Source organism: Oncorhynchus nerka, linkage group LG17, assembly GCF_034236695.1.
Source record: "Oncorhynchus nerka isolate Pitt River linkage group LG17, Oner_Uvic_2.0, whole genome shotgun sequence".
Lineage (NCBI taxonomy): Eukaryota > Metazoa > Chordata > Actinopteri > Salmoniformes > Salmonidae > Oncorhynchus > Oncorhynchus nerka.
Genome location: NC_088412.1, coordinates 13,258,500 through 13,273,259, shown reverse-complemented (window position 1 = coordinate 13,273,259; position 14,760 = coordinate 13,258,500). Strand labels below are relative to the sequence as shown.

General features: G+C 42.7%; 1 protein-coding gene across 1 annotated transcript; it reads right to left on the bottom strand.

The window, feature by feature from the left end:
- On the bottom strand, positions 1–11,616 carry LOC115144724 (tripartite motif-containing protein 16-like). Its single transcript, XM_029685765.2, has 6 exons — positions 10,974–11,616; positions 9,810–9,905; positions 2,485–2,718; positions 2,112–2,271; positions 1,934–1,993; positions 1–1,705 (listed from the first exon to the last, which is right to left on the bottom strand). The coding sequence occupies exons 1-6, from the start codon at positions 11,553–11,555 to the stop codon at positions 1,197–1,199; spliced, it is 1,641 nt and encodes a 546-aa protein (XP_029541625.1). The 5' UTR covers positions 11,556–11,616; the 3' UTR covers positions 1–1,196.
- Positions 11,617–14,760: the final 3,144 nt, after the last annotated feature.

Genomic DNA, 14,760 nt, shown 5'->3' with positions numbered 1-14,760 from the left:
TTATCTATGTGGACCCTACTACAGTTTAACCAGCTCATCTATAGACTACACCAGCATGACTAGTATCTATGTGGACCCTACTACAGTTTAACCAGATCAGCTATAGACTACACCAGCATGACTAGTATCTATGTGGACCCTACTACAGTTTAACCAGCTCAGCTATAGACCACACCAGCATGACTAGTATCTATGTGGACCCTACTACAGTTTAACCAGCTCAGCTATAGACTACACCAGCATGACTAGTATCTATGTGGACCCTACTACAGTTTAACCAGCTCAGCTATAGACTACACCAGCACGACTAGTATCTATGTGGACCCTACTACAGTTTAACCAGATCAGCTACAGACTATACCAGCATGACTAGTATCTATGTGGACCCTACTACAGTTTAACCAGCTCAGCTATAGACTACACCAGCATGACTAGTATCTATGTGGACCCTACTACAGTTGAACCAGATCAGCTATAGACTACACCAGCATGACTAGTATCTATGTGGACCCTACTACAGTTTAACCAGCTCAGCTATAGACTACACCAGCATGACTAGTATCTATGTGGACCCTACTACAGTTTAACCAGCTCAGCTATAGACTACACCAGCATGACTAGTATCTATGTGGACCCTACTACAGTTTAACCAGCTCAGCTATAGACTACACCAGCATGACTAGTATCTATGTGGACCATACTACAGTTTAACCAGATCAGCTATAGACTACACCAGCATGACTAGTATCTATGTGGACCCTACTACAGTTTAACCAGCTCAGCTATAGACTACACCAGCATGACTAGTATCTATGTGGACCCTACTACAGTTTAACCAGCTCAGCTATAGACTACACCAGCATGACTAGTATCTATGTGGACCCTCCTACAGTTTAACCAGCTCAGCTATAGACTACACCAGCATGACTAGTATCTATGTGGACCCTCCTACAGTTTAACCAGCTCAGCTATAGACTACACCAGCATGACTAGTATCTATGTGGACCCTACTACAGTTTAACCAGATCAGCTATAGACTACACCAGCATGACTAGTATCTATGTGGACCCTACTACAGTTTAACCAGCTCAGCTACAGACTACACCAGCATGACTAGTATCTATGTGGACCCTACTACAATTTAACCAGCTCAGCTATAGACTACACCAGCATGACTAGTATCTATGTGGACCCTACTACAGTTTAACCAGCTCAGCAGTACCACAGAGATGAAACCCAGGATAGAGGGGCTGAGTGAATGTGGTTTGGACTCTGTGGAGGAGGGTCATTGTGTCAGAGACACTGTAGAAGGACAGAGTACCTGCCTTGTGATCCAGGTACACTCCTACTCTGGAGGACTGAGGGCCAGATAGTTTAGTCTCAACATTATTGTGTCTGAACCAATAACCACCTCTATAGTATTGTAAACTCCAGGACTTGTCATTGTATCCAAATATATTATCTGTTTCTGTTCTGCTGATGTCTTTATATGAGACTGCTGTAATAACATAACTACTCCACTTCACCTCCCAGTAACAGCGTCCAGACAGACCCTCTCTACACAGAACCTGGTACTGGTTGGTGAATCTGTCTGGATGATCAGGGTATGGTTGGACTCGGCCTGTATAGGTCACCTTCCTGTTCCCTTCAGACAGAGAGAGATCTGTGTGTGCTGTGTTTGGGTCCAGTGTGAGCTGACAGGAATCTGGGAGAAGAGCAGAGCAGAGACCAATGAGGGGAGTTAAGTTAAGTCAGATACTGTATCTACCCTGTCTTTGATTAGAGCACAGCAGCAATCAAATCAGAGAAATATGAGGAGTCAGATAGATACCCAGTCTTTGATTTAGATCTACTATTGCTATATATTTCTAGAGGGATTGTTCGGAGTGTCAGTAAAAAGAGACTGTTAGTTACGTCACAAAAAGAGACTCACATTGTAACAACTGTTCTCTGGTCTTGGGCTCTGGAGGCAGTACAACATCCACTATCTTCACTACAGACACAGAAACACATTGACAGAGAGAAGGAATGTTATCATCATACCATATTCCACATGTATATGACTAGTAGGGAACTTTCAATGGTTGATGTTCTTATTATTTTCAACACACCTGTAGTGGAGATCTTGGTCCATTCTCCTTTAAGGAAGTCTTCTAGTTTCTCTCTCAGTTCAGACACAGTCTTACTCACATCTCTAAAGTACTGAAGAGGACGGACAACGATGCTGGGTAAGTCTGACGATACACTGATACTGGAGACAGACTGATAACTCTGGAGACAGAGAGAGAGGGACAGAGAGCGAGAGGAACAGAGAGAGGGACGGATAGAAAGATGGACGGACAGAGAGGGGGAGAGAGGGACGGGGGGAGAGAGGGATGGGGGGAGGGTGGAGGGACGACAGAGGAGGGGACAACATAATGATTGAGATGAATAGTTTCACATGAAGTTAATTTCATATCACATGTAACAAGGCAGTTTAGTTACCTGGAGGAAATGGATGTGATCCTCTATGTGTGAGAGCTGCTCCAGCTCAGTGCTTCTCTTCCTCAGCTCAGCTATCTCCTGCTTCAGTTGCTCCAGGAGTCCTTCAGCTTTACTCACTTGAGCCTTCTCTTGGGCTCTGATCAGCTCCTTCACCTCATAGCTCCTTTTCTCAATGTATTGGATCAGCTCAGTAAAGATCTGATCACTGTCCTCCACTGCTGACTGTGCAGAGTGCTGTTGAGAGAGAGAGAGGTACTGTAGCCTCAGAACCACTTTGATTCAGAACACTGCCACCCTGCTCTCCAGGTCCTGCAAGTGTTCTGCCTTGCAATAATAAAATAACTAATCACAAAAAAAAGTGCAAAATGCTTGGAGAGTATTTTGATTATTTTGTTACTATAATGGTATTTACTAACACATTATTACTAAAATAGTTTGTTCTAGGCTACCCTAGAATTAGGGTTCAGGCTAAAATAGTTTATATGTGGGGTTAGCGTTTCTGTATAGCAGTTTGTGACATCTGCTGATGTAAAAAGGGCTTTATAAATACATTTGATTGATTTGATTGTTAGGTTTAGGATATTTAAAGAGAAACTGTATGGGTTTATAGCTCTCTTGCTCCTCCCTGTGGCCTTCTGTGGGTACTACATACCTCATTCACTACACTTGATAGGCTCATAATCTGAGGGAGCAACTGCGTCAGAGCTACAAATCAATGAGCTACACCAGGGGTTCTTAAACTTTTTCAACCTGGGACCCAAATGAGAAATTCTGTGTTTTCCTGGGACCCAAGCTGAGGAACGTATGCAAATATACGTAAATATTGGTACATTTCATTGCCCTTATGCCTAAAACAAATGCAATATAGACAAACAAATAACAATTCAATTAAAATAGCTATTCATGTTTATTTTCCCCCATTTAAAACTGACATATCTGTCTTGGTTGGAACTGTTGCTGTTAAAATTCAATAAATAATTTTCATTCTGAACTGGAACAAATTGATTTATCACATCACACAGATGCATAACAGAACAGATATGCAGGCTTTTTGATAGTGCTAAGTAACTAAGTAACAGTACAGATGAAAATTATCAGGCCTACTGTACATCTTACTGTAGAAATTATTGTTGATAACAAGTCTAGTTCGGAGCTGCTGCTGTTAAAATAGCAGTCATAGTTTTAATTCTGAACTGGAATAAACTGATTGATCCAGGCCGTATCACATCCGGACGTGATCGGGAGTCCCATAGGGCGGCGCACAATTATCCCAGCGTCGTCCAGGTTTGGCCGGGGTAGGCAGTCAATGTAAATAAGAATTTGTTCTTAACTTACTTGCCTTGTTAAATAAAAGGTTCAATTTAAATAAAAAAAATATTTCAAAAAACAATCACACGGATGTAGACCAGAAAACACACAGTCCTAATGAGAGGTATGTGGCTGGTTGATGTTTTCAACAAGCATGTCTGTTCTGGGATCAGTTTGACAGTGCAACACTGCTCAGCATTGAGACTGTTTCTGTACTGTTTAAAAAGTAATCCAGAGTTGAGAATCCTGAATGACAGAGGTATGTGGTGCTAAACTGGACCAGGACATCTACTGCTTTCTCAGTTAGACAGGAGACCACTTCCTGCTGTAGATGAGCAACCCAGAACTGTGTGTGTTCTCAGTTAGGCAGGAGACCACTTCCTGCTGTAGATGAGCATCCCAGAACTGTGTGTGTTCTCAGTTAGGCAGGAGACCACTTCCTGCTGGAGATGACCAACCCAGAACTGTGTGTGTGTGTGTGTTTGGCTCAAAAAGTATCTCACTTTAATCAGTTTATCCCAGTTCAGAATAAAAATTATGACTTGTAATTTAACAGCAACGGTTCCAACCTAGACTTGTTTTCAACAATAATTTCTACAGTAAGATGTACATTAGACCTGATCATTTTTCATCTTCACCTGTACTGCTACTTAGGGTTGCACTCTCAGTAGCTAGCTAGCTTGCTTTGGCTAACGTTAGCTATAATCTGTGTACAAGGCCAGGGGATCGTTTTAAAGAGAAACTCACATCTACTACTGTGAGATAGTATTATTTCTTCTTATCATCACCTGTTATAAAATGACAATGCCTTGCTAGCAGACTTACTTCTCCACTGTGGAAGCACTGTTTCCTGAAGCATTCTGCCCTGTTCTAAAATAATTCCCTGAGTTTACCGTCATGCTGTGGATGTTTGGTCAGGACGTGTCGTTATATGAATTTGTTCATTTTGATTGACTCATTAATAACAAAGTACTTCCCCTCACAAAACACATTGAGGGATCTCCTCGTTATTTCTCACAGTTTGTATGGTTAGGTTAACGCGGGCTGGTCTCATTGATAACAACAGTGAAGCTGACATTGTGACACAGAACAATGGACTGGGAATAGAACTTTCAGAAGGTGAGTTGGTGTCACAGTTTTCAACACAACTAATAGGAGCTGGCAGGGCGAAAGGGGACCTTTTCGTGATTACTTCAAAACTACGGCAAACAGCTGGGAGATATGGTAATATTATATAACTGGGCTCCTTGGCGAATGCAATGAACTAGTTTTATCAGGAATTGTTGTTAAAAATGTCCAGCCTAGTCCTAGTCCCCGCTGGTAGCGCTTGTCTGCCCGAAACAAACCCTGTGTACCACCCCTCCCCCTGTTTTACTTTGAATCTTGTTAAGAAATAAACACTTGCCAATGAAAAGAGACACTTATCCGAGAGAACGAAACGAAAACCACTTGTAAATTTACCAAAACTAACCAACTCTTTACGGATCTGTTTGTACGTAATGTAACGACGGTTTATAAGCGTGGATATCGACTCTGCCGCACGGCATGCTTTTGCGGCACAGTCGATAGCGCGCTGGACATTGGGCTTGAAGGTCGAGGGTTCGAGGCCTGCTCCCTGCCAGTTCCATTACAGTAAGAAACGGAGGCAGATTAGCCAGCACTGCTCTTATCGAAACCAACACACTCCTCACAAAAATCCCACTGGTAACTAGCAGGGCAACAAGACTCACCTTTTTCATTACCACAACCACCTCCTTGTTCATTCTGGAAACAGAGTGTATATGTTCCGCTCCCACTTGCCCGACTAGCATCACCACACTGGATGGTTCCGACCTTGAATATGTGGACACCTATAAGTACCTAGGTGTCTGGCTAGACTGCAAACTCTCCTTCCAGACCCATATCAAACATCTCCAATTGAAAATCAAATCAAATCAACAACCAAACGAAAATAGAATAGTAACCCTCCTCACGAACCACAAAACCCCCACACGACCAACGTTAAAGGTGCATGGTGCAACCTACAATGCAAACTATTACAGACTATGAAGGGAAGCACAGCCGTGAGCTTCCCAGTGACACGAGCCTACCAGACGAGCTAAATCACTTCTATGCTTGCTTCGAGGCAAGCAACACTGAGGCATGCATGAGAGCACCAGCTGTTCCGGACGACTGTGTGATCACGCTGTCTGTAGCCGACGTGAGTAAGACCTTTTAACAAGTCAACATACACAAGGCTGCGGGGCCAGATGGATTACCAGGACGTGTGCTCTGGACAAGGCAGGTGTCTTCACTGACATTTTCAACATGTCCCTGATTGAGTCTGTAATACCAACATGTTTCAAGCAGACCACCATAGTCCCTGTGCCCAAGAACACAAAGGCAACCTGCATAAATGACTACAGATCCGCAGCACTCACGTCCGTAGCCATGAAGTGCTTTGAAAGGCTGGTAACGGCTCACATCAACACCATTATCCCAGAAAACCTAGACCCACTCCAATTTGCATACCGCACAAACAGATCCACAGATGATGAAATCTCTATTGAACTCCACACTGCCCTTTCCCACCTGGACAAAAGGAACACCTATGTGAGAATGCTATTCATTGACTACAGCTCAGCGTTCAATACCATAGTACCCTCAAAGCTCATCACTAAGCTAAGAAACCTGGGACTAAACACCTCCTTCTGCAACTGGGATCCTGGACATCCTGACGGGCCGCCCACAGGTGGTGAGGGTAGGTAGCAACACATCTGCCATGCTGATCCTAAACACTGGAGCTCCTCAGGGGTGCATGCTCAGTCCCCTCCTGTACTCCCTGTTCACCCACGACTGCATGGCCAGGCACGACTCCAACACCATTATTAAGTTTGCTGACGACACAACAGTGGTAGGCCTGATCACCGACAACGACGAGACAGCATATAGAGCGGAGGTCAGAGACCTGGCCGGGTGGTGCCAGAATAACAACCTATCCCTCAACTTAACCAAGACTAAGGAGATGATTGTGAACTACAGGAAAAGAAGCACCAAGCACGCCCCCATTCTCATCGACGGGGCTGTAGTGGAGCAGGTTGAGAGCTTCAAGTTCCTTGGTGTCCACATCAATAACAAACTAGAATGGTCCAAACACACTAAGACAGTCGTGAAGAGGGCACGACAAAGCCTATTCCCCCTCAGGAAACTAAAAGGATTTGGCATGGGTCCTGAGATCCTCAAAAGGTTCTACAGCTGCAACATCAAGAGCATCCTGACCGGTTGCATGACTGCCTGGTACGGCAATTACTCGGCCTTCGTCCGCAAGGCACTTCAGAGGGTAGTGCGTACGGCCCATTACATCACTGGGGCAAAGTTGCCTGCCATCCAGGACCTCTACACCAGGTGGTGGCAGAGGAAGGCCCTAAAAATTGTCAAAGACCCCAGCCACCCCAGTTTCTCAGACTGTTCTCTCTACTACCAAATGGCAAGCGGTACCAAGTGCCAAGACAAAAAGGCTTCTCAACAGTTTTTACCCCCAAGCCATAAGACTCCTGAACAGGTAACCACATGGTTACCAGGACTATTTGCATTGTGTGCCCCCCGCCAACCCCTACTTTTACGCTACTGCTATTCTCTGTTCGTCATATATGCATAGTCACTTTAACCATACCTACATGTACATTCTACCTCAACAAGCCTGACTAACCAGTGTCTGTATATAGCCTTGCTACTCTTATTTTCAAATGTCTTTTATTTTTTTACTTACCTACACACACACACACACACACACACACACACACACACACACACACACACACACACACACACACACACACACACACACACACACACACACACACACACACACACACACACACACACACACACACACACACACGGTCTACACCTGTTGTATTCGGCGCATGTGACATATAAACTTTGCAAATGTGTATGCCACCACCTACAGTGTTGGGGTGTTTAATCACGGTTTACAACATTTCTAAATCCTCCTACCTACCTCAGAACTTCTGAGAAGATAAAAAACAGCCCTACTAACTTCTAATAAACCCTCCCCCATCCCCAAAATCCCTTTCAATCCCCTCCAACCCCGTCCAACCTCAATGACCCTACACTTCAATCTTTCCCTCTCTTCAACATACTTACAACAATATAACAACACAAGCTCCAACGTTTCATTGACAAATACCCTCCAGACACAAACCATTCACATGCTGCCAACCAGATGTAAGGACCAGTTCAATGTACAAAGTCCTAAACACATTAGAGTAAACACCACCTCTTCCTTCCTAATCTGACCTTTGAATCTTGGTCCACCGACCTTTCTTTGGAGGGCATATAAATGTTGTCCCTTGTGCTCAGAGCCCCATCTCTTCTGCCACACATCTATCAAAATGGCTATGATCTTCTTCTCTGATCTTACATTTGGCCTCACCTCTACCCAGTGGAACATTAATATCAATTGCTGGGATCCAGCAGAATCTCACTACTACACCCAATCTCTCAATTCTCCATATTAACATCGATACCTCCAATAGAAGGTCACTCCTATTAGATAAACCAGATGATAAACTATTCAATATAGACAGAGAATCTGAGCATCCTATAATCCTAACAGGTTGTACGCCCTCCACCCACTGGAGGGCAACTACCAACAGATCAACTGTCAAGCAGTTTCCCTTCATCACTGACTTCTGACCAATCTTTCCTTTTCTCTACCAAGGTTAGATCAACAACAGGATCTGGGAGTAACCATGGAGGAACATCCCCTATCACCACAGAAGGGCCAACCTCCAACTCCCTCAAATCACTCTCATCAGCAAGCTTTCCAACTGTCCAACCAAAACCACTGCCTTGTCTACTAGTATATTCCCAACAGTCATCTAGAACAGTAGCAGTGGGATGCTCAACCTCACAGCCTTTCAACCCAATTAGCTAATGACAACTTATTACGCCGTATATCCAAAGGCATCTCACCTGCCTCCACTAGTAAGACACATACAGATGTTGATTTAAATGCACCAATACATATCCTTAAAGCTGTGTACTGGATTCTGTCCAGCTTCTGAACACAAGTCTGTGCTGCTGTTCCATAAACTATGCATCCGTAATCAACTGTTGTCCTGATCAGAACTCTATAAATATCCATCAATGATTGTCTGTCAGCACCCCATTCATAACCAGAGACCCACACAACCAACTACCATGAAAGTGATGGAACGAGAGAGACAAAGACATGTTACAACACTGTACACAGCCATAATACACTGCTCAAAAAAATAAAGTGAACACTTAAACAACACAATGTAACTCCAAGTCAATCACACTTCTGTGAAATCAAACTGTCCACTTAGGAAGCAACACTGATTGACAATAAATTTCACATGCTGTTGTGCAAATGGAATAGACAACATGTGTAAATTATAGGCAATTAGCAAGACACCCCCAATAAAGGAGTGGTTCTGCAGCTGGTGACCACAGACCACTTCTCAGTTCCTATGCTTCCTGGCTGATGTTTTGGTCACTTTTGAATGCTGGCAGTGCTTTCACTCTAGTGGTAGCATGAGACGGAGTCTACAACCCACACAAGTGGCTCAGGTAGTGCAGCTCATCCAGGATGGCACATCAATACGAAGGTTTTGTAAACATATGTTTCCCATGCCAATATAACCCATTTGACAGAGAGAGAGAGAGCTCCATGTTAATGTATAGGGGACATGAGTCAGTCATGGTTACTCAAGGTTATGTGATGAGGTAGCCATGCCTGCCACATCAAATTCAGCCCTCGGTCCAATAGGGAATGTGCTCTTGGTGTAACGGTCAAGATGTTGGTTTCTCCTGCAGTAGACCTGGGTTCATATCCTGTCAGTTACATTACATAGTCTATTCTCTGAAAGGGGTCCAGACAGCCTGTTCCCAACAGTGGGGTCAGTGGGATTGGAGAAGGGCCCCTCTCCCTCTCTCTGAATGGAGGAGAGAAGTGAAATGGTGTGTCTCCTCTGGTCAACAATACTCACCTTGAAAGACTCCACAGCCTGTTGGAGCTCCTTCAGCTCCTTCTCTCTCTCCTGGAATCTCTGCTGGACCTTCTGCTGACTCCTCCCCAGCTGCCTCTGTGGAGAATCACTCTTCAATGAGCTATCAAGCTTTATTTGTCCAGGAGATCAATAGTATAGTCATGTGACTATACATAGGGCCCGTAGAAGATATGTATTCAAATTGAGGATTTACTGTCTGAAATTATATTATAATGTTATGTGATTCTACTAGATTTTAGTCAACGCCACTCCGACGTTGCTCAATCTAAAATTTAAATATTTCTTAAATGCATTCTTTTACTTTAGATTTGTGTTTATTGCTGTGAATTGTTAGATATTACTGCACTGTTGGAGCTAGGAACACAAGCATTTCACTACACCACCAATAACATCTGCTAAATATGTGTGTGACCAATAACATGACATTTGATTTGATTTGAATTATTATAGTTTTGACAATACACAAATCAGGGGAGCTGATTGGGTGTTTGATAACAAATGATAATGGTGTTGGACTTTAGAAAATGGTGATACATTTGGAGAATCTGGGTTATCATATCTCCCGAGTGGCGCAGTGGTCTATGGCACTGTATCTCAGTGCTAGAAGCATCACTTCAGACCCTGGTTTGATTCCAGGCTGTATCACAACCGGCCGTGATTGGGCGTTCCCTAGGGTGGTGCACAATTGGCCCAGCGTTGTCGGAGTTAGGGTTTGGCCGATAGTAGGTCGTCATCGGGGTTGCAGGTAGCCTAGTGGTTAGAGTGTTGGGACAGTAACCAAACGGTTGCTGGATTGAATCCCCAAGCTAACAGGGTATAAATCTGTTGTTCTTCCCCTGAACAAGGCAGTTAACCAACTGTTGTTCATTGCAGGCCGTCATTGTAAATAAGAATGTGTTTTTAACCAACTTGCTTAGTTATTGAAAGGTAAAACATTTAATTGTATGAAATAATTTGTTTTTAACTGAATTGCCTAGTTAAATAAAGGATAAATAAAAATATATACTCAAGGTTTGTGTTCATATTTGTGCTGCTGTGGATCGATTTAATTTGAATGATCTCATATTCAAACAGTCTTAGTTTATACCTTATCTTTAATTATTTGTTTATCAGACAGTCACCAACAAGTTGTTCTAGTCTTACCTGTTTCTCAGTCCTCTCTGCTGCAGCTGACACTGTATCATGGCCATTATGTTCATCCATTGTACACAGCATACAGATACACTGCTGATCAGTACGACAGTAAACCTCCAGCAGTTTGTCATGATGAGAGCAGATCTTCTCCTGTAGTTGTGTGGTGGCTTTGACCAGCTTGTGCTTCTTGAAAGCAGGGGATTCATAGTGAGGTTGGAGGTGAGTCTCACAGTAAGAGGCCAGACACGCCAGACAGGACATGAGGGCTTTCTGTTTTCTGGTCCCAGTGCAGAAATCACACACCACATCTCCAGGTCCAGCATAGCACAGAGCAGGAGGTGAAGCAGCCTGGAGTCCTGTCTTCTTCAGTTTCTCCACCACTTCAGCCAGCACGATGTTTCTCTTCAGTACAGGCCTTGGGATAAAGGTCTCTCTGCACTGTGGACAGCTGTAGAAACCTTTCAGATCATCCTGATCCCAGCTTTCTTTAATACAGCCCATACAGTAACTGTGTCCACAGGCAGTAGTCACCGGATCCTTCAGTAGATCCAGACAGATGGAGCAACAGAACAGTTCCCGATTCTCTGCCATTTTGGTGCTCTCTCCCGTAGGTTAAGCAATGGCAGTGTCAAAGATGACTTTCTGTTCGGTGTCAAAGATTACTTTCTGTTTCATGGAACTCTACACCAGAGGACAGGGAGTGGCTTCCTACTGGGCTGAGTTTTCAGTATGTAGAGGGGGTGTGGTTTCTTTGATTAGGAAATATAACAGATTGTTGAGTAGTAGGCAGAGATGGTTATTATTTCTGTTACACGCATTTGAAACATGTATTTTAATTACTTCTGAGTATTTTGTCATTTGAATTACACTGGGCAGAACTACACTCCATTGCATGTTTTATTTTTAAAATACTAAATCGTTTTCTTTTCCATTTTTTTATAGTGTTCACATTTTGTGGCTGATATCTGCAATGATATCAGAAGTCTGATAGTACTATGGTGTGATAAGACTGTCTGCTAAATGACAACAATGATATCAGCAGTCTGATAGTACTATGGTGTGTCTGGTAAATGACAACATTGGTATCAACAGTCTGATAGTACTATGGTGTGTCTGCTAAATGACAACATTGGTATCAGCAGTATGATAGTACTATGGTGTGATAAGACTGTCTGGTAAATGACAACATTGGTATCAACAGTCTGATAGTACTATGGTGTGATAAGACTGTCTGGTAAATGACAACAATGATATCAGAAGTATGATAGTACTATGGTGTGATAAGACTGTCTGGTAAATGACAACAATGATATCAGAAGTATGATAGTACTATGGTGTGATAAGACTGTCTGGTAAATGACAACAATGATATCAGAAGTATGATAGTACTACAGTGTGTCTGCTAAATGACAACATTGGTATCAGCAGTCTGATAGTACTATGGTGTGTCTGCTAAATGACAACATTGGTATCAGCAGTATGATAGTACTATGGTATGATCAGTGTATGCTAAATGACAACATTGGTATCAACAGTCTGATAGTACTATGGTGTGATAAGACTGTCTGGTAAATGACAACAATGATATCAGAAGTATGATAGTACTATGGTGTGATAAGACTGTCTGGTAAATGACAACAATGATATCAGAAGTATGATAGTACTACAGTGTGTCTGCTAAATGACAACATTGGTATCAGCAGTCTGATAGTACTATGGTGTGTCTGCTAAATGACAACATTGGTATCAGCAGTATGATAGTACTATGGTATGATCAGTGTATGCTAAATGACAACATTGGTATCAGCAGTATGTGATAAGACTGTCTGCTAAATGAATTAAATATGAATGTACATGTAAAAATGTTGATAAATACTTTGTTGAGGTAAAATGTACTTGATACGATTGTAATATATTGTTGTCTCACCTAGCTGTCGTAAGATATACAGTGCCTTGCGAAAGTATTCGGCCCCCTTGAACTTTGCGACCTTTTGCCACATTTCAGGCTTCAAACATAGAGATATAAAACTGTATTTTTTTGTGAAGAATCAACAACAAGTGGGACACAATCATGAAGTGGAACGACATTTATTGGATATTTCAAACTTTTTTAACAAATCAAAAACTGAAAAATTGGGCGTGCAAAATTATTCAGCCCCTTTACTTTCAGTGCAGCAAACTCTCTCCAGAAGCTCAGTGAGGATCTCTGAATGATCCAATGTTGACCTAAATGACTAATGATGATAAATACAATCCACCTGTGTGTAATCAAGTCTCCGTATAAATGCACCTGCACTGTGATAGTCTCTGAGGTCCGTTAAAAGCGCAGAGAGCATCATGAAGAACAAGGAACACACCAGGCAGGTCCGAGATACTGTTGTGAAGAAGTTTATAGCCGGATTTGGATACAAAAAGATTTCCCAAGCTTTAAACATCCCAAGGAGCACTGTGCAAGCGATAATATTGAAATGGAAGGAGTATCAGACCACTGCAAATCTACCAAGACCTGGCCGTCCCTCTAAACTTTCAGCTCATACAAGGAGAAGACTGATCAGAGATGCAGCCAAGAGGCCCATGATCACTCTGGATGAACTGCAGAGATCTACAGCTGAGGTGGGAGACTCTGTCCATAGGACAACAATCAGTCGTATATTGCACAAATCTGGCCTTTATGGAAGAGTGGCAAGAAGAAAGCCATGTCTTAAAGATATCCATAAAAAGTGTTGTTTAAAGTTTGCCACAAGCCACCTGGGAGACACACCAAACATGTGGAAGAAGGTGCTCTGGTCAGATGAAACCAAAATTGAACTTTTTGGCAACAATGCAAAACGTTATGTTTGGCGTAAAAGCAACACAGCTCATCACCCTGAACACACCATCCCCACTGTCAAACATGGTGGTGGCAGCATCATGGTTTGGGCCTGCTTTTCTTCAGCAGGGACAGGGAAGATGGTTAAAATTGATGGGAAGATGGATGGAGCCAAATACAGGACCATTCTGGAAGAACACCTGATGGAGTCTGCAAAAGACCTGAGACTGGGACGGAGATTTGTCTTCCAACAAGACAATGATCCAAAACATAAAGCAAAATCTACAATGGAATGGTTAAAAAATAAACATATCCAGGTGTTAGAATGGCCAAGTCAAAGTCCAGACCTGAATCCAATCGAGAATCTGTGGAAAGAACTGAAAACTGCTGTTCACAAATGCTCTCCATCCAACCTCACTGAGCTCGAGCTGTTTTGCAAGGAGGAATGGGAAAAAATGTCAGTCTCTCGATGTGCAAAACTGATAGAGACATACCCCAAGCGACTTACAGCTGTAATCGCAGCAAAGTATTAACTTAAGGGGGCTGAATAATTTTGCATGCCCAATTTTTCAGTTTTTGATTTGTTAAAAAAGTTTGAAATATCCAATAAATGTCGTTCCACTTCATGATTGTGTCCCACTTGTTGTTGATTCTTCACAAAAAATACAGTTTTATATCTTTATGTTTGAAGCCTGAAATGTGGCAAAGGGTCGCAAAGTTCAAGGGGGCCGAATACTTTCGCAAGGCACTATACTAATGCACTAATTGAAAGTCTCTTTGGATAAGAGTGTCTGCTAAATGACTAAAATGTCAATGTAAAATGAATAAATGCAATCATTTCTACCCATCCCTAGTAGTAGAATACTGTCTGTAGGGTGTTTTCAGGGCCTGACCAGGACACTGGAGGCAAAGGACAGGTTTAAATAGGACAATGTCCTGGAGTTTTGTCAAAAATAGATGTTTCACAAAACACTTTCAAAAGGCATA

What these genes read in the sequence shown, in the direction of transcription:
- LOC115144724 (XM_029685765.2), bottom strand. Translation starts at nt 11,555, where the DNA reads ATGGCAGAGAATCGGGAACTGTTCTGTTGCTCCATCTGTCTGGATCTA. An exon ending in AGGCTGTGGAGTCTTTCAAG is followed by an intron (nt 2,719 to 9,809) that starts GTGAGTATTGTT and finishes CTCTCTCAACAG; the next exon opens with CACTCTGCACAGTCAGCAGT. An exon ending in GACCAAGATCTCCACTACAG is followed by an intron (nt 1,994 to 2,111) that starts GTGTGTTGAAAA and finishes CTGTGTCTGTAG; the next exon opens with TGAAGATAGTGGATGTTGTA.